The following is a 20,721-nucleotide window of genomic DNA, read 5'->3' on the forward strand; positions in this document are numbered from 1 at the left end:
GACATTTCACACGTGCAAGCCCAGCGATGCCACCTGCGCGCAGCAGCTCTGCTCTGTGAAGTGGCTGCAGACACCGAGTCAGTGAGCACTGATATACCGCACGGCTCCCAGGGGAGACACAGGGTCAGGGTCCCAGGAGCCTCTCTTGGTCACAACATCTTCATCAACCGATCAATAAATAGCTTTGTTCTATGTGTGTCTGAGTAAAGACACCTTGTTTAATTTGTACTGTTAATACATAATACGTCGTGTTGATTCATGAACATGGAACTCATGGCCAACAGCACCACAGCTCATGCCCGGACCAAGCTTATAGAACACACAGGTATTTTCTATACAAGGCACATCAGAGCCTTCTTGCGCTTGGGAACACAAGACAGCACCTCAGTACTATGCTTGCGGCTGTTTTAAACGGCAAAATAACCAACAAAAAAACGTGGAAAATGTTACACTACACAGGCCTCAGAAAGAAGACCTGCTTACAGCTACGAGGGCTGAAGCAGGAGGCAGAGCGACTCCTGTCCCACCTCTACTGGGAACACACGGGACTGACACAGCTTTGGTCCCTCTGTGCACACCCACGTCTGTGAGTAGCTGTGAAAGTGCTGCGAGCCCTGATTTGGGGTGACAAATAAATCTTAGCAAGCAGGAAAACATGCAAGTTAGAATTTGTGAATAATGAAGATCAAGCACATAGCCACAGGATTATGATTTAGAACTAGAACTTCTGGATCAAAGGCCATGGGCGTCTATAACAGAGAGATATCGCCAAGTGGACCTCCACAGAAGTTGTACCAATTTTTATTGTGCTGAAAATAAAGAAGTATTTTAAGCAGTGTAAAGCAAAGTCAAATTTTGACGATTTTATCACATTAGTCACTGCTAAAGCTGGCAGGAAAAAATAAAAAATAGTTGCTAAAGAACATTAAAACTATGGTAAAAATGAGGCTTCTTACTGTTTGTGTGTGGATTTCATTTAGTGAATGGATTACCCTAGGCAATTAACAGGTTTTTAGAGAACTAAGTTCATGTATTATTTGTCATAATAAAATATTAGGGTTAAAAAATTTAGACTTCAAACCTCCTTATATGCCCCTGCTTTTGAGTGGCCGAGCACACTGAACGCTTACATATGAGATTTAAGACAACAGCCAACTTCCAGGAAATGTCCTGAGTTCACAACGTACTGTTCTTTTTATATCTCTGCCTATACCAGTAGTTCCAAAGGCTGGAGAGCTTTCAAAAAACAATGACCGGATTGCCCCGTGTCAGATGTACTGAGTCAGAATGTCTCAGGGAAGAGCCAAGAAATCTTTTCTAAAAAAAAGTCTCTAGGTGATGTTTGGGAACAAAAAATCTAGATCATTTTGAGTCAGACGACACACTTGAAGCACTGCAAAATGTCCTGCTCAGTCATGTTCAGTATATATATTTATTAGAGCAAAACCCCTAATAAATATAAAAACAAAAGAAACAAACAAGAGTTTTCTGCCTTCTATTAAACATTAAGGGGTGGAGGGGTCAAACAAAAAAGAGAAAGAATTCATGGGTGTGGATAAGAGTGTGGTGACTGTGGAGGGAGAGGAGTGGGTAGGGCTGGAAAAGGTTACAAGGGGGATAAATGGTAAGAGAAAAAATCAATAAAAAACTATTAAAAAGGTAAAAAATTAAAAAGAAATCCATTTTGATGCTGTATCAAAATACAAACTACTTTAATTTGATTAAACATATTGCCATATCCTTTCCCAAATTTATAACTCTTCCTTTAAGAAAGATTTTATTTATTTATTTTTATTGGGAGGGGAAGGGGGAGAGAGAGGGAGAGACACATGGATATGAGAGAAACACTGATCAGTTGCCTCTTGTGCTTACTCTGACTGGGAACCGAACCCACAACCCAGGCATGTGCCCTCACTGGGAATCGAACTGGGCCCAACTTTGTAACTCCGAGGATCTGCTTACCTGTAAAAATAAGAGCACCCTCGGACGGTGTTGTGGGTATAGTGCTCCATGGTCTTTTCATTGCCATAGTCCTCTGAGGGGTCAGACCAAAGCAGGTCACATACTGGCCCGAAGGCTGGAGGTTCCTTAAACCTGTCTAACTAGAAGACAAGCAAAAGCCAAAAGAAGAAAAATCACGAAAGCAAAAGAGCTTCTGAAAACTGGTATGGGCTAAAAAACCCTCCTACCCACAAGAACGTATCAGGAGAGAAGGCTACAAGCCCCTAAAGGATTTTCCTGCAAGAAAATGAACATTTAACAAATTTAGATACATAATTTTTAGCCTTTTTTATAATACAGGGTGGGACATAAGTAGGCTTGTAGTTCATAGGGAAAAATAATACAACAATTAATAAGAAAACAAGAATAAACTTTTATGTACTCATCTGTAAACCTACTTTTTCCCTATGAATGCTTTTCTCTATCCTGCATTTTTTTGAAAAAGTAAACATCCTTGTTATCTAACCATTCTATAGAAAAGGACCCATTACATCCTAATCTTACAGCGGTATATACAGTCATTTAATTCAAAAGGGAAATCAACCATTATACAGACACACTATTATTCAGGAAAACTGGGAGGCACCCATCTCAGCTGCCTGGGTGGGGACCGCTCCCCTGAGAGCAGGAAGGGTTTCACATGAGCTCCGTCAGTTCCCCTCATTCCAATGCAGATCTCTTTATCTTAGAGTGCTGGTCTTATTTTGTAAAGGGCTTTCATCCTTCCATGCAGTGGAGGCATTTCAATCTAAGTTATTAATTTACGCTATGGTTAAAGCATAAAAACAAAACAAAACAAAAAACACTCAAAACAAGCAACAAGAATAGCTGAGTGCCAAGGACCATAGTTCTACTAAGTGGACTCAATTGACATAATCCATTCAGAATTGTAAAATTCAAGACTTAATGCATAAAAGAAACGCTGGCTGTTTAAAAGATAAAGTAGCCATAAAGGCTGTGCACACAGACACACCTCTTACCCTGAGGAGAGTAACCAGGTTTATAAACAGAAAAATCTTTAATGTTAGTCCCTATAGGAGAGGCGAGATCTACCAAGGCAGACGAGTGACGATGGTAATGCGGAACACGGAAAGTGCAGAAAGACAGGTCGTCACTTCTCAGTCATGAAGACACGGAACCCTGGAACTACTAATCACCACTCAGGAAGTGTAGCAGTTAAACTGTACCATCGCAAATGTCAAAGTCAACGGATTCCAGAGCTGGAAGAGTCTTCAGACCGTTCTGACTTCCTCATTGCAGAGAAGCAGCTATGACTCTGAGGTTAAGTGGTTTGGTCGAGCTTACACAATTAATGGCAAGACAGGGATTAGATCCCTTCCTTAGGCACTACTACAAAGTTTCAAGTTTGAGGAATATACTAAAAAATGATATGTTTCTAGTTGATACAAGCACAGATTTCATGAGAAATTACAGAAAACTTCTGGAACATATATAGCACACGTGGTGAACACAAGTCCTGTGGGCCGAATACGGGCCTCCACCTTGTTTTATCAGGCCCAGCACCTTGTTTCTGCCCAGTGGCAGTGCACCGAGCTCCCTGCCCCTAGTTAAGGAGTAGTTACACTCACACGGTCCTAAAAGTACATTCAGCCCTTTGGAGGCAACCGTGAGGCTGATGTGGCTCCAGTGAAAATGAGTTTGACATCCCTGAATATAGCAAATTATTAACAGGAGTTATCTTCAAATACTGAAATCAAAGGCTATTTCCATTTTCTTCTGATTGTGTTTAAATTTTTTCAGCAGTAAAGACATATTAGTTGACTGAAATAAAAAGCAAGAATATATATATATATATATATATATATACATACATACATACACCCGCCATGAAAACAATGAAGGATCACTTACTTTCCTAATGTCATCTAAACAAGTAATTTCAGGTGACATCCCTCCATGCACACACAGAAACTGCTGATTTAATAGGGCAGCTAGAGGAAGACAGTCAAATGTGTCCATACATGCATCATACACCTGTTCTGAATATTTGATCCGACCTGTCAAAAAAGGAAAAACAGGAAGAAAAGCTAAAATTGATCAGAAACGAAAAAGGACACAGGCCAGGTGATTATGAAGTTACTTCGGTGTCATTTACCTCAGGCAAATTTGAAAACACAGTCACCTTTGTAAAGACATTTTTGAAAAGTTGTGGGCAAAGAATAAACAAAATCCCTCTCATACTCTGAAGACAAGAGTGACCTTGGACTAACTTTCTAGCTCTGGTGTCCTGGAAACCTGATAAGGTGAATGTCAGCTGTGTTATTAGGCAATGCTGCTTATGATAAAAGTTACGCAATCGGCTGGCAGGAAGCTATAGCTTTGGACTTCTCTGAGTGCCCTGACTCATAAGGTATGTCCCTTGTGGGGCTCTGGAAGCTATGCCAGAAGTTTTACAAGAGATGTTGTTGCCTGCAGTGCACGGGGCTTCCAGGCCAGGGTGGCTCCCCAGTGCGCCCAGTGTGGACATGTTTCCTTGTCCCTAAACTGTGACTTGGAGGGGATGAGGCAAAGGGCGGTGAAGGCCACAGTCTTCCGGACTGCTTGTGCGCTCCTGTGGGGACAACGCCACTGAAAAGGGATGCCTGGTGCTGCCCTGCCTGGACAGTCTCCTCCAAAGTAGATGGAGGTCAGGTGTGGCCCATGGTGGTCTTACAAATCTGATATTTTGGGGGGTCTAAAAAGACCTCCCGGGAGTGCTGAAGATAACATGAATGGAAACTGGAGTTTTCAAAGTCATTGATAAAATAATCAATGACCTTTTTGTTCATGACTTTTAAGGTGTTTAAGAAAATTATGCTGTCGGTCTATTTTATACAAAAACATTTATCTTAATGAACTGTATTTTGATGTGCCTGTCATGTTGGGGCTACAGAACAAGGAAATGCACCACCAGGCAGAGGTGGGGTCACCACAGTTATAAAGAACAGCTCAAGAAATAATAGGGAAATGGGAAAATGGCTCTAGTTTAAAGAGAAGGAATGTTTTCTTCTTCCTTGGCCTTGGATTTCAAAAAGCCAAGCTGTGACTGGAGGTGCATGTTGGTGGAGACGGCCAGAGCTGCGCACATGGGCAGCCCAGGCAGCTGTGGGCGCCTGTCCTCCCCCACGGCCCTGTGAAGACGAGGCAGGGCCCACGGGGTCTGGACAAGAGCTATGGCTAGTGAGTCAGGTTCCCCAGTTGGTGATTCCTTGTGTTTATTTTCTTCTTTAGTCTCCAAACTTTTAGAAAAGAAATGTTTGAGTAATCACAGCCTGGCGCTGGCAAGGCTTTGGGGAATCAAGTGAAAGGTAATGGGTCCAATTTGGGCCAGAGTGTAGTACATCAGGAATGATGGGAGAGAAACCCTTGAAAGGAATGGGTAAGCCACTGGGCCACACTGAGGTGATAAGGCTTTCCATCCTGAATGAGAATATTCTCCTCACTGTATATTATGGGGTAACTAGGGTTTGAGGCCATTAAGGGGGTCTGTGAGTTCCTTGAGCAGCTTCCATAGCATCCTGTATTACCACGACAATAGTTAGTTTTTCTGACCCATCTCACAATACACGCTGTCTGGATTAGGACATCCAACTTAACACAAGCCACGCCGTATGCATCTCTGTATCTCCTTGCAATTACATCTTGACATTCTGCTTTGCATTTGAACACTATAAATTTTGGTTATTTCAGAAGTATACCCAGAATTGGCCGTAAAGTCTGTTGGAGGAAAAAAAATCAGACAAACAAAAACCCCATTTATTTGTGGCCAGTGATTGACTTTCTCCTGTAAATCCTTGTAGCCAGAGTTTTCTGTTCCCAACATCAATAAGCAACTTCTTTGTAAGAGTCTAAAATTACATACAGGCAGGGGTTTAAATTATTTACTAATTCATGTTCCACAATACCACGTTTACATCAATAAAATGCCTTTCAACTCTAAGGATGACTGAAAAAAAAAATCCTTGGTCTACTTTCAGAAGAAGGCCAAATTTGGACAGTGATGTCAGGTAATACATTTTGTATAAGAAGGAAGTAACAAAGCAAATTAAGCAACAAGAAGTTCATGTTACATTGACACATGACCAGGATAAATGATAAAGTGTTACCTTTTTTATATTCTTTAAGTACATGAATATGTATATACATACCAACATTTTTATTTTCTGACAGGTTAAGTTGAAGATGGTATCTATATTCTTCTTGGACTTAATTTAATTGTATTTTCTAGATGGACACATAATCTTTACATAGTACCGTTTATTATTACATTACAAGCATTACTGAAACCCATTGAAGTCTCACAGTGGGCTGTGCCACCAGCGAGCTAAGTGCTCAGCACTGCGCTGTGGCTGAGAGAAGGGAGTCTGGAAGCTGAGTGCTGGGATTTGAGCTGTGGCTCTGCACACTGACAAGCTATGGTGCTTCGGACAAATTACTTAAGTCTCTGTGCCTTGACTTCCTCAAGTATAAAATGGGTGTAATTATAATACCTATCTACATTATAAGGTTGCTATGAGGATTGAAGGAAATCATAGATGTAAAACACCTTGAAAAATGTTGGCCCCACAGTCAGTACTACGTAAGTTAACCAATACAATTTCCTTACTTAATCCTCATGAAGCCTTGTGAAGTAAGTACAATTACTATGTTCATTAAAGAGCCGAGGAAGTTGGGCTTACTTGCCCAAAGTTGCAAGCTACTAAGTGGCAGAACTGGAACATGAACCTATTCATGCTCTTAAAACCATGCAATGCTCTCCCCAGTCATTATTTTTAAATTAAATATTCAATGGGAGAATCTAAATGGTTAAACATATATTACTCCCAAAGGTTAAACGAGCTGACTCAAGCACTTCATTTTCATGACAGATGTTGAGATCTATGCCATAAAGCAATTATTTCTATAATGAGAAAAAAAATGTGATCATAGGATCACAGTAATATACGCTATAACTAGTATCAGTAACAACATTAACAAAACAAAATTTTCAACAACACTCTTTGAATGTAATTTTGAAGGTCAGCACTATTTGCAAGAAATCACAACCCATTCTAGCCACTGGTTATATGTTTTGATTTTACTTGTCTTTACTAATTAAATGTAATACATTTACATGGTTCGGAATTTAAAAGCTACAAGAGGAAATACAGTACTTCCTACACCCTCCCCTGCAGGGAACTTGATTTAACTAGTTTCCTGGTGTCTTTACCAAAGCTAGTCTACGCACAGACATGCTGATATGTACACATGTTCTCTTCTTACAACATCCTTTTGTTTTTTACATAAATGGCCACATATACACACTGTTTTGCACTTGCTTTCTTTCTTTTAAATTATACTGTTACACTTGTACCAATTTTCCCCCCTTTGCTCCCCCACTCCTTCAGCACCCCCACTCCTTCAGGCAATCCTCACCCCTTTGTTCATGTGCATGGGTTATGCATACGTTAAGTTCTTTGGCTTCCCCCTTTCCTGTACTGTACTTTACATCCCCATGGCTATTCTGTGACTACCAATCTGTACTTCTTAATCCCCTCACCTCTTCACCCATTCCCCACACCCTACTCCCATATGGCAACCATCAAAATGCTCTCAGTATCCATGATTCTGTCTCTCTTCTTGTTCACTTAGTTTGTTGTTTAGATTCAATTGTTAATAAATATTTATTGCCATTTTATTGTTCACAGTTTCAATCTTCTTTTTCTTAAATAAGTCCCTTTAACGTTTCATATAATAATGGTTTGGTGATGATGGAACTCCTTTAGTTTTTTCTTGTCTGGGAAGCTCTTTATCTGTCCTTTAATTCTAATGATTGGTTGGCTGGGTAGAGCAATCTTGGCTGTAGGTCCCTTCTTTTCATAACTTTGAGTACTTCTTGCTAATCTCTTCTTGCCTGCAAAGTTTCTTTTGAGAAATCAGCCAACAGTCTTATGGGAATTCTCCTGCAGGTAACTAACTGCTTTTCTCTTGCTGCTTTTAAGATTCTCTTTATCTTTACCCTTTGGCATTATGATTATAATGTGTTTGGAGTGGGCCTTTTTGCATCCATCTTGTTTGGGACTCTCTGCTCTCTGGTCTAGCATGTCTATTTCTTTCACCGAATTAAGGAAGTTTTCTTTCATGATTTTTTCAAATAGATCTCCAATTTCTTGTTCTTTCTCTTCTGCCAGCAACCCTATGATGCAAATATTGATATGCTTGAATTTGTCTCAGAGGCTCCTTACACTATCCTTGCTTTTTAAAATTTTTTTCTTCTTGATGTTCTGATTGGCTGTTTTTTGTTTCCTTATGTTCCATATCGTTTTGTTTCTCAGCTTTATCCATTCTACTGTGGATTCCCTGTAAATTATCGTTTATTCCCATTAGTATAGCCTTCATTTCTGTCTGGGTCTTTTTTATGCTGTTGGATACTAAGTTCCTTAAGCATCCTGAAAACCAGTGTTTTGAACTCTGCATCTGACAGATTGCTTATCTCCATTTTGCCTAGCTGTTTTTCTGGAGTTTTTACTTGTTCTTTCATTTGGGCCATGTTTCTTTGTCTTCTCATTTTGGAGCCTGTCTGTGTTTGTTTCTAGGTATTTGGTAGAGCTACTTTGACTCCCTGTCTTGGTAGCATGGCCTAATGTAGGTATCCTGTAGGGTCCACTGGCAGAGCCTCTCCTATCACCCAAGCTAGGTACTCAAGGTACACTCTCCATGGAGGCTGAGTACACCCTGCTCTTGTAATTGAGACTTGATTGTTGTTGGTAGGTCAATGGAAGAGATTTACCCAGGTCAGTCAGCTGCGAGGACTGACTATGAGCACTGACTACCAACCTCTGCCCTCTGTGGAGGATCAGCCGTGCAGCAGCAGGGTAGTGGTGCTCTGACGTGGTCTGTAGGTGTCCACTGGGTGTGTAGATTCTGGGGTTACCCAGCGGGGGCAGACCGAAGTCAGCCCTTACCTGTGTTCTGCTCAGGGCCAACCTGCATGAGCTACAAAGCAATCTGAGATGGCTTTGTGCTGGGCTTGGAGATTCCCAGGTGAAGCCAAGCTGTAAATCTAGGCTGGCTGCTGCTAGGGCTGGGCCTGAGGCCACTTAGCCAGAGGTCTGAGTACTGGGGTCTCGATGAGGCTGGCTGTTGCCTGAGAGGATTTAGGAAAATGTGAAACCTGAGCAGAGACCAGTCATTCATATGGAAAAGCCACTGTTGCCAGCTTGGGTAGGCTGTAAATTGGGTGGGGTGGAGACCCAGGGATTCACCAGGGCCAAGCAAACCATGGGAGCCAGGTTGATGGAGTCTCAGATATGGCACCCACCAGCCAGTTCTGTGGCTCTGTCGCTCTGTGGAGAGAGGGCTCAGAAAAGGAACAATGGCCTCTGCTCACCTTTCTCTCTGAAAGAAAGCTGTCCCTCAGCTCTCACCCTGATGTGAGGCACCTCAGTTTCCCCCCATATGCCACTGTTGACTTTCAAGCTGCTGTCCTAGTGCTGGAACTCAGAGGGAGTGAGTCTGAGTAAGTCTCTGTGTGGGCCCTTTAAGAGGAACTGCTTGGGAATCCAGTCCTTTCACTGACTCAAACACCACTGGTTTTTACAGTCAGAAGTTATGGGGGCTGGTATCTCTAGTACCAGAACCCTGGGCTAGGGCACCTGTTGTAGGGCTGGGACCCTTCACTCCCAAGATATTCCTCCTGAATTTTTATCTTCCACACATGAATGTGGGACCAGCCTGCTCTGCATCTCTGCTTCTCCACATCTCCTGCCAGTCTGGATGGATGTGGTTTCTTTAGTTCTGTAGTTGTCAGATTTCCATTCAATTCAATTTCTGACAGTTCTAAGTGATGGCGTTCTGTAGTTCAGTTGTAATTTTTTGATGTGTTTGTGCAAGGATGTAAGCCATGTTTCCCTACATCTCCATCTTGACCAGAAAAGTCCCTGCACTTGCTTCTTGTACTTTGTATGAAGAGCTTTGTAATTTTTTAAAGACTTTATTTATTTATCTTTAGAGGGGAAGGGAAGGGAAAGAAATATCAATGTATGGTTGCTTCTCATGTGTCCCCTACTGGGAACTGGCCTGCAACCCAGGCATGTACTCTGACTGGGAATTGAACCGCGATCCTCTGGTTCACAGGCCCATGCTCAATCCACTGAGCTACACCAGCCAGGGCCTATAATTATTTTTTAATGTCTACATAGTATTTCACTTTACAAGTATACCATAGCTTAACCACACCAATCTTGTGCTACTATAAATAATGCTATAATGAATAATAACAAGTTATTTCTTTTTGAAAATCAACCTAACACAACAATACTATCTCATTACCAAAATCACAGGAGTTTCTGGAACCTATCAGTAAGCTGGTTAACTACACATCAAAAATAGCACATATGAACAAAAAATTAATTTACATTAGAAATTTGGACCCAGGACTAAGGGATGGAATCAGAAAAGCATGAGGTTGCTTGCTTTCCAAGTAAAGAAATGAGCCCTGGCTGGTGCAGCTCAGTGGATTGAGTGGGGGGCCTGCGAACTAAGGGATTGCAGTTAGATTCCCAGTCGGGGCACATGCCTGGGTTGCAGGCCAGTTCCCAGCAGGGGACTCATGAGAGGCAACCATACACTGATATTTCTTTCCCTCTCTCCTTCCCTTCCCCTCTAAAAATAAATAAATGAAATCTTTAAAAAAATAAAAATAAAATAAAGAAATGTTTTTGCAAAGATATAAATACAGGATGGGGTAAAGTAGGTTTACAGTTTTTCATGTGGAAAATAATACAATACTGAATAAAATATAACAATAAACTGTACTTCACACACTCACAACTGTAAACCTACTTTTGCCACACCTTGCTTGTATGCTAAAAAGTTAACTGTTATACATTTCTCTGCTACTCAAATTATCTCTGGATTTGAAAGCATTGCAAAAAAATATGGAGTAATTTAAGAATTGATATAAAAAAGAAAAGCCTCCATCCGCCCCCTCTAGAAATATTAACAGGATTGCAGCTGCACAATTGGAACTAAGCACCACTGATTAGTAATTAGAAGGGGCTGCTTGTGAAAGCCAGTGACAGCTCTTTAAGAGAGATCCACTTGTCAGTAAAAGCACCCATGGGAAACAGCACAAATGCTCTTTCTTTATACAGAAATAAATTTTGAAATTGTACTTGAATTTGTGTGCTTGTTCCAAGACACATTTACATTTAAGATGCAGTATTAGAATAAAACAGATAGAGTATCTTGGTAGATAAGAGAGAAAGAAAGAAACCTGGTTTAAATTAAAGCATATAAGAAGTAAATAAAAACCTGAGATAAGAAATTCAATGCAAAATGAGACACTTAAAATGCTTCCTGAACTTATTGTTTGATTTTCTAAAAGTAGTCTGGATCACTTATACTAGTAAAAAAAAAAAAAAAAGAATTCTGAGAGAATAGAGGAATAATTAGATAAAATGTTACCTAAAAAAACCCTGAATTTTAATTCAGAACAGAAGCATCCACAGACAGCTTTCTTCATTACTTCTCTATTGCTAAATACTGACCACTCCAGGGCCTTTGTTAACTGCTTGGTAATGTATTATTGAATTTTTCCAGGTAAAAGAATAGAGGTGTAATGAGGAACACTCCAATATTTGACTTTGTAAAAGAGTGCAAAATACTCCAGTTTTTAAACTATGTGGTGAAGTGGTCCTCAACTGACAAACAGCAGACAGCCTTCCAAGCCTCTTCTTAACCAGCGGCATGTGGCAGAATTACCTGGGGTGCTTTAAAAAGTCTTTTAAATGCTTGGGCCCCAATTGGGGGTAATTTTAAAGTTACCAGTTTAAAAAAATTACTGTAACAGTAGTACACAGTGGTGATGAAAGATAATTTAAGCAGTACCAAGTCTTCCTGACCCAACTGCCCACAGATAATCAATAGGACCAATTTCTGCAGATGATATATTTAATTTACAAAGGAGGCCACGCTACACGTGTTCTGCAAATGGTTTCTGTCATGTAGCAATGTATCTGAACATCTCTCCATATCAGTACATCTAGATCCATCTTGATTTTTCAACGGCTACCTAGCATTCCATTTTTTAGATGTACAAGGTCTGTCCAGAAGGTATCTAGCCATGTATAATGACACATTTACTGAAGAAGATACAAGATGCAAGAAACATTGTACATAGGACAATGATGCCTCAGTCCCCTTCAGAGTAGACACCTCGGGACCTCACACAGTTCTCCCAGTCACCTTCAGCTGTCCCATCGTATTTTCCTGAATCTCACTGATGGTCTGAAATCTCTTCCCTTTCAATGATGATTTCAGTTTTGGAAAAAGCCAGAAGTCACAGGGCACCAAATCTGGGTTGTAGCAGGGCTGAGTCACCTGGGTGATTTGATGTTATGCCAAAAATTTCTGCACAAGATGTGATGCATGAGTAGATGCGTTGTTGTGATAAAGCTGCCAATACGAGTTGCCCATAGCTGCGGCCTTCTGAAGCCTCCAGATAGTTTCCGCAGAGGAATGTTCAAGCTTAACACAAAATCTGATACACATTCCTTGCTCTACTCACTCAGTCATTTTGAATTCAAGAGTCACACAATACACTGGCTCACTCAATGGCATCTACAGTCCCCACTGACTAGTACAGTGAAGTCATTGTTCACACATGCATATTCAAGCCCACTCTCCTTGGCTGCCAGGTTACACCAATGTCACATAAAGTGTTCTCATTATATTAATAATGGCTGGACTTTCTCTGTACAGACCTCATATTATCACTTATTTAAGCAGTCCCTTATGGACATTCATTATTATTTCATTATTCTTTTTTTTTTTGCTATCACAATTAATACTACAATGAACATCCATATTTATCCATATCTTATTAATTTTTTATGAGTAGATAGTGTGGTAAGCATAATTCTAAAATGACCTGCAATAACCTATGCCTTTGTATAACCTGTGCCCCTCTGAGTGAGTGGGCCCTGTGAACATGCTGAGACTCCCGTTACATTTCATTATGGTGAAAGAGAGATTTTCCTGGGTGGGCCTGCCCCAAGCAGGCCAGAATTGAAAAGCAGAGGGTTCTCTCCAGCTGCTAAGCACAGAAGAGGAAGGCAGAGAGAGGCATCTGGGCAGGCTGGAAGAAAGCAGACACCCGTGTTGTGACCTAACTATCCGTGGAGCCACAGCACATGGAACTGCAAGCAGGAAGAGGGGGAAAGGGACCTTAATCCTACAGTCACAAGGGTTGTGACTAGTGAGCTTGGGGAAAAACCACCCAAGCTGCAGATGAAAACTGCAGCCCTGGCGACATCCTGACTTTGGCTCAGTGAGACCCTGAGTAGAGCATTCGGCCTTACTGTGCCTGGACCCCTGCCCTACAGTAACTGTGAGGGAATGTGCATTGTTTTAAGCATCCAAATTTGTGGTAATATGTTATGCAGCATTAAAACAAGATAAATTTCTAGAAGTGAAACTGCTGGGTCAAAATGTTTACAGATGTTCCAAAACTGTTCTTTAAATTCTTTACATCAATTTAAACACTCACTGCAGTAGATCTAATTTTTTTAAACTCCCTGGTTATTATCCGCTGATTCACAGTGTTTTTCCAGTCAGTCCCAAGGGATGGAATGCTCTGTATCTTGCCCATCTGTAGCTGACTTTTCTGTCAGAGGAATTTTTTTTAGTGTTCACACTCTAGTATTTCTTACAAGAAGAACCACCTTTCCTCTTAGGCTCTGCCAGGAGGAAGAACTGTCACCCAACTCTCAACTCCAATACAAAAAGCTGTGGGCAACAAGAGCTAATGACTATAACCCACCCATGAGCAAAGGGATTGGGGGGGGGGAGCTGAATAAACTCTGAGTGTTTAAAAACAAATTTAAAAGTTTTTTTCAATGTTGAATATTCTTCTGGGAATAAAGCTTTAAATATTTTATAACACATTCCTCCAAGATAGTAATCTGAAGAAAAATATGAACAGGATACAAAGTGAAACCTATAATCACAATATCAATTGCACTAACATCAAAGTATTTTTATATGTTCAGTATTATTTAGGGGAAGAGGTAGATTTTAGAGCCAGACAGGACCCAAGAGAAGTTTACCTTCCTTGGTTTTACAGAGAATATGCTACTATAACATTTTAGAAATCAATAAAGGTAGAAGTTTTTTGTTTTTTTTTAACTTCAGTATTTTCATTTCACTCTATAAACTGATACATAATTTGGGGGGCTATTTAAAGTATTTATTAATACTTTTAATTTTTTAAGTAATTAATTAATTAATTTTTAGAGACAGGGAAAGGGAGGGAGAAAGAGAGGGAGAGAAATATCCACGTGTGGTTCCCTCTCATGTGCCCCCTACTGGGGACATGGCCTGCAACCCAGGCATGTGCCCTGCCTGGGAATTGAACCTGAGACCCTGTCATCCACAGCCCGCACTCAATCTACTGAACCACACCAGCCAGGGCGTATTTATTAATACTTTAAAATGTTCATACCCTCACACCTAGCAATTCTCTTCGAGAGTCTGTCCTAAAGATACAAATCATAGATGATTATTCATTCCACAAATTAATTCAACCAATACTGGTTAAGCATCTCCTGTGAGTTATTAGTTATGGTTCTGAGAAAGCAACAGTGAGCAAAGCATGTCCCTGCCATCATGGAGCTTAAATTCTGGTGGAGACAAAGACAATCAATAAGTAAATATATTTAAAAATATATAATTTTTAAAAATCCTCACCTGAGGATATTTTCACTGATTTCAGAGAGAAAGAGATAGAGGAAGACAGAGAGGAACATCAATGTGAGAGAGAATCATTGGTCAGTTGCCTCTTGTACACATCCAGACTTGTACTTGAACCCACAACCTAGGTAAGTTGCCCTGACCAGGAATCAAGCCTGCAACCTTTTGGGGCACAGGATGACTCCAACCCACTGAGCCAGACTGGCCAGGGCTTATATAAAATATATAAAAATTTCAGGTGTTGATAGATACTATGAGAAAAAAAGCAGGGTATAAGAGTAAAATGATGAGATTTTAATTTAGAAAAAGCAATGAGGGGAGAAAATCTCTGAAGAGATGTCACGAATGAAGGAAGGATATGGGTCTTACAAGCAGACAGGTATCAGGGGAAATAAGAAACTAGGAGTGCAAATGCCCTGGGGCAGGTTCTCCCAACATCCCCAATACAGCCACCTCTATTAGTGAACAGCAATTCTGAGTACCTAGATTCTGGTCAAAGAAATTGGTAAAGTTTTTAAAATTTTTTTAATCACTTAGTAAAGTTTTGATTTTTGAAAAAAATTCTACCTTTAATAATAAAGTCTTTGCACTGGCCAAGTGGCTTGGTTGGAGCATTGTCCCATAAACCAAAAAGGTTTTGGGTTTGATTCCTAGTCAAGGCACAAACCTAGGTTGCCAGTTTCATCCTTGGTTGGGGTGTGAATGGGAGGCAACCGATTCACGTTTCTCTCTCCCTCTTCTCCCTCTAAAATCAATAAACATATCCTCAGGTGAGGACTAAAATAATAATAATAATAATAATAATAATAAACATTTTTTACTATTATAGTATTATCTATAGTCAGAAACTACCTAAGTGTCCTACAGTTGTTACTAAATTGGCTACATACATGGTAATTCATTCATAAAATGAAATGGTTTTAAAACATTAAAACAACATTTTAAAATCACATTAAAATATTTAATGATATGGGAAAATGCTATTATATAAAGTGAAAAGAGAAAATTATTAAACAGTCCATATGAGTCAAATTTTATTTAAAAAATATACACACATATATAAATATTTCAACTATTTCATGATAGGTTTTTATATATACAAAACAGAACAGGTGTGCACCTAAAAACTGTAATTTTGTTAACCAGTCAATTTAAAAAAGAAGATTACTTCCCAAATATTGAGATAGTAGTGAATATCTTTCACTGGCATGATTATGGACAATTTTTATCTGTTTTGGACTTTTCTGTGCTTTCCAAATGTATTAAATGTAATACTTATAAAAACAGGAAGAAACCCATAAGTTATTTTCACATTAAATGTGTTAAAGGGTGGAATTTTAGTTCTTACCAGAAAAAAGAAAGGGAAGCATGTGAGCTCCATTAGTTTCTCTTTTCTTTATGTTTGATTCACTTTGGAACTGGTTACAGGGTACCTGGAAAAGTTCTACAGAAGCAATTATACTTACATTCCTGTTTGAAGGTGAAATATTCTGTAAGATGCCTGCATTCATGATTTCCCCGAAGCAGAAACAATGTTTTGGGATGATTAATCTTTAAACTCCATAAAAACAGTACACACTACAAGACAAATACAAGCATACAATTTTTATTTGTGACCATGATAATACACAAAGATAACTTATAAATTCAAATGACTTGTAATGACACCCATTACTATCCCCAAGTTGAAACATGAAACCCTTAGCTTTTGAACGTGGTGTGCCACGGTCCTAGAACGACAGAGCCCAGACTGCAGTCTTCGTAGGAATCTCTCCTTAACTTCTGCTCCCGTGCTCTGTACAGACATCTAGAACTCTGTGACAAAGCCACCCACACATCTATGATATATACCTTAGTCCTAAAACCTTTCTTTTAACTAATGAAGAAATACTACAGACATTTCTGCTAAAATCAGGAACAAGGCAAAGATATCCACTACCTCTGCTATTAGTCAACACTGTTTAGCTTACAAAATTAGGTAAAAGCAATCAATTACAGGGTTAACAATGGGTAAAGAAAAAAAACTATCTGCAGATAATATGATAGCATACCTAAAAAAGCCAGAAAATCAATGATTTAAAACTCGAATAATAAAAAAAATTCAGTAACATGGCAGGATCTAAAATTAACATACAAAATCAATAGTCTTCATATACACAAACAATAAATAGAACACAGTGGTAGAGAAAACTCCATTTATAATAGCAGTAAAGAAAATTAAACACATAGAAATAAATGTATGTACAAATCTTATACCGAGACATACTTAAAATACTCCCAACAGATGCAAAGTAAATATAAACAAATAGAGGTGTGGGAGGGGTGGGGAGTAAATACAGACAACTGTAACTGAACAACAATAAAACAATTTAAATTTTAAAAAATATTTTAAATAAAAAAACAAATAGAAAAACATCCCCTATTCTTAGATAGGATGATTCAACTTTAAATATTCATAATTTAATTTATAATATCTTTGCAATTCCAATAAAAATACCAACAAGCTATTCTATGGAGTTGATAGTAAAATTTACATTAAAAAAAAAAAACATGCAAGAGCAGTCAGGAAACAGCCAGAAAAACAGTGAAAAAGAGAAATCATGAGGGGGTAGCCCTACCAGATGTCAAAACATACTATAAAGTTTCTACAATTAAAGCAGTGGTACTGGTACATAGTCCCAGAATTTAGCATTGTTTCTCAACACAGATACTACTAACTTCTTGAAAAGCACAATTTTTAAATAGTGCAGGATGTTTTGTATACCTGGACCCTGCTCATTAAATGCCAGTGGAATCTCTCAATTATTGTGACAAAATATTAATTCGTATGTCATTGTATATAATTGTGAGTGCATCTGCAGTATAATTTCTCAAAAAATGAAAAATTTTAATCAAAATACCTGTATATTTTATTTGAGACAGATATTACAAAATTAACATTATAAAACTTAAATATAGACAGACATATAAATACACTCACAGCCCTGGCCAGATGGCTCATTGGGCCGGAGTGCCACCCCATATACCACACGGCTGCAGGCTCAACTCCCAATCAGGGCACACACACAGACTGCAGGGCAAGGTACAGGGGGCAACCGATCATGTTTCTCTCTTTCCCCCTCCCTTCCTCTCTCTCTAAAATCAATAAACACATCTTCAGGGGAGGAGTAAAAAAAATAAAAAAATAAATATACTTGGATGGCTTTTTTCTTTTTTTTTTGGTTGACTGTCTTTTTAACATAACTTGCATAAAATATTCCAAGGAAAAATTACATTAAAACCATACAGAAACTTAGAAAACACTTTCTCTTTTCTATATTAACCTTTCCCAACCAAGAACATTATATATCTTTTGATTTATTTGGGTCTTTATTTCGACTCCTAAAAAGACCAACTCACCTTTTTGAAGCAATGATATATACAAAAACGTAATCCATATCCACACTACATTGTAATTTGGTTGATATACTTCTTGGTCTCTAATCTCAAGTTTTATTTCCTTAACATATACATCAAGATGCAATTGCCCAATTTTCTTGCATAATTCAATGACAAAGTCATGATTATCAGGAGCTCTGTTCAGATACTCACTTCCTTACCCCACGTGAACAGAATTTTTACTGCACTCAAGAATCACTTCTATATGTCAACAATTGTTCCAACAGTTGGTCATCTGATAACATTTACATCACTTGGATATCTGATACCATTTTCTCTTTGGTGGCCTGTGTGTATTTGGTATGTTCTATGCTGATAATGCTCCTTTTAATGCTTTCTCTTATTGTAAAATCAAGTAAAGGAAACCAAAGTTTAGCTTCCCCTGCCACAGAGGAAGTACTTTCTAATTGGTACAAATGTAGAAGGAACATCAAAAGGCTCAGGAAAAGTGAAACTTTACTATTGTGCTTTCTCAGTGACATTCGAGTGAGTCCCTGGTATACTAATCAAAGTCCACATTGCTTCAGGGAAGACCAATGCTTGTTCTGGGCATGAAAAAAATCATCACACTTTGATTCTCTCATAAAGGCTCAAGGAAAGAAACACTAGTAACTATGGGAAGAGAAAATAAAGTGAACTAAGCTTCTCTGAGAACAATTTGGCAATATGTATCAAAAGTCTTAAAAATACACTCTTTTACCTGGTTATTTCTCATACAAGGATCTGATTTAAGGAAATACCAGAAATGCCATCGAAGATGTATTAAAAAGACGTTAACTGCAGCACTATGTAGAACAGAAATATTTAGAAAACAACTTTGTACCACATATGATACAAGTCATACAATAACCCATTAACTGTTGCTTAATCCATAAAGACTTTTAAATATCTCATGAAACACAAAGTCTGGAGGTGGGAGGTCCAGGTTTAGTCAACATCACCACCAAGAGGCCATGTTCTCTCTACCTCTTTGACCTGTGAGTCACAGCAGGTCTCCTTTCACCTTTAGCTAATAAATAGACCTCCTCACAGTCACAAAACAGCTGCTAGAGTACACATTTCAAATGGCATAATGAAATGGGGCATCCAAAAGCTGACAAGAGTCTTTTCATCTGGAAATAAAATGTTTCAAAACACACACACATGTGGTTTACCCACCCAAACAACAAAACAAAGCAACCACCCAGCAGAGTTTCCTTTATATATTAGTGGGCAAAACAGCATCCCATGTTTAGCCTTGCACCAGCCCACTGGTGAAAGGGAATGGTCTGTCATGACTAGACCAGACCAACATGAATTCAATCGCTGGGGCTGGAACAAGAGCCTTCTTGCCCTGAAATCAGAGGTTCTCCCGGAACTTCCCATTCCACTTATCTGAACAAAACAGGGAGTTTGACAGTAAGGAAGAAGAAAATGGTAGGCAATAAGGAGGACCTGCTACAAACCTAGTGATCCAACAAAAGAGGAATGATGAAACTGAGTGTCTCCCGTGGGTCAGGCACTGTTCAAGGTCCTAATGCGAGGAGTACTGCTGCTACTTAACACCTACTGCTGTATTACACTGAAAGGTCTATTTACCAGCGTATCTTTTCTATTAGAGTTTCAGCTCCTACAGCTAGTATGGCCCTTATTACTTTATCCTCGGAGCCTGCCATAAGGCTGGCACTCAAGAAACATTCACTGATGAGTAAGGAAAAAATAGGTAACAAAATATTCTGAATATGCTATATGTGTATAAAAATCATCGTGGATTTTTGTGTATGCTTTATTGAATATATTGATGCACTGAAACTTTTTCAAGTATGTGAGTTAAATATCAGAAGATAATTTGGCACAATGTTTTTTTTTTTTTAATTTTTGTTTATTTATCTTTAGAGGGGAAGGAGTGGAGAGAGGGAGAGAAACGTCAATGTATGGTTGCCTTTCGTGCGTCCTCTGCTGGGAATTGGCCTGCAGGGAACCGGCCTGCAACCCAGGCATGTGCCCTGACTGGGAATCGAACCGCGATTGTCTGGTTCGCAGGCCCGTGCTCAATCCACTGAGCTACACCAGCCAGGGCGGCACAATGTTTATCTTTTTAAAAAGTTTCATTAAATGACTAATTAAAACTTCACTAAGTTCTGTATTCTTCTGTTCAAGCTCTAAAACCTCCTCATGCTGGCAAACATACAAAGAAGTAAGCATTCAATGTGTCTTTCAAACATCCATACTCTGACTCACTGTCTGTTGAAACATGAATAGAAATTAGGAATTCAAAAGCTTTTCAATAACAGAGTTTACAAGTATGATCTCTACCCTTCTCAGGAACCTATTTAGAGACTAGGTATTTACTGAGCAGTAGGGAAATCGTGCCTATTTTCTTAGTCTATAACATTAACTTTTGCCCTCAAATATGACACCGAATGAATCTGAGTCACTGACAGATAACATCGAACTTTTCTGATTCATGAATTTAGACTGCCTATCTAAGCCCTGGCAGGTGTAGCTCAGTGGATTGAGCGTGGGCCTGCGAACCACACGATCGAGGTTCGATTCCCAGTCAGGGTACAT

The 20,721-nt window shown here is 39.2% G+C and overlaps 1 protein-coding gene across 5 annotated transcripts in view; it reads right to left on the reverse strand.

The window, feature by feature from the left end:
* The window catches only part of PPP3CC (protein phosphatase 3 catalytic subunit gamma), an 87,510-nt gene that overhangs the window by 27,163 nt on the left and 39,626 nt on the right, over positions 1–20,721 (reverse strand). For all 5 annotated transcript variants that reach the window (XM_053668071.1, XM_053668073.1, XM_053668070.1 and 2 more), the window contains exons 4-6: positions 16,200–16,311; positions 3,874–4,019; positions 1,963–2,102 (exon numbers count right to left, since the gene is read on the reverse strand). In XM_053668071.1, coding sequence (XP_053524046.1) covers positions 1,963–2,102; positions 3,874–4,019; positions 16,200–16,311 — 398 coding nt within the window. The remainder of the gene's footprint in view (positions 1–1,962; positions 2,103–3,873; positions 4,020–16,199; positions 16,312–20,721) is intronic.

The sequence above is a fragment of the Artibeus jamaicensis genome, unplaced genomic scaffold (assembly GCF_021234435.1).
Source record: "Artibeus jamaicensis isolate MK-2021 breed Jamaican fruit bat unplaced genomic scaffold, CSHL_Jam_final contig_477, whole genome shotgun sequence".
Lineage (NCBI taxonomy): Eukaryota > Metazoa > Chordata > Mammalia > Chiroptera > Phyllostomidae > Artibeus > Artibeus jamaicensis.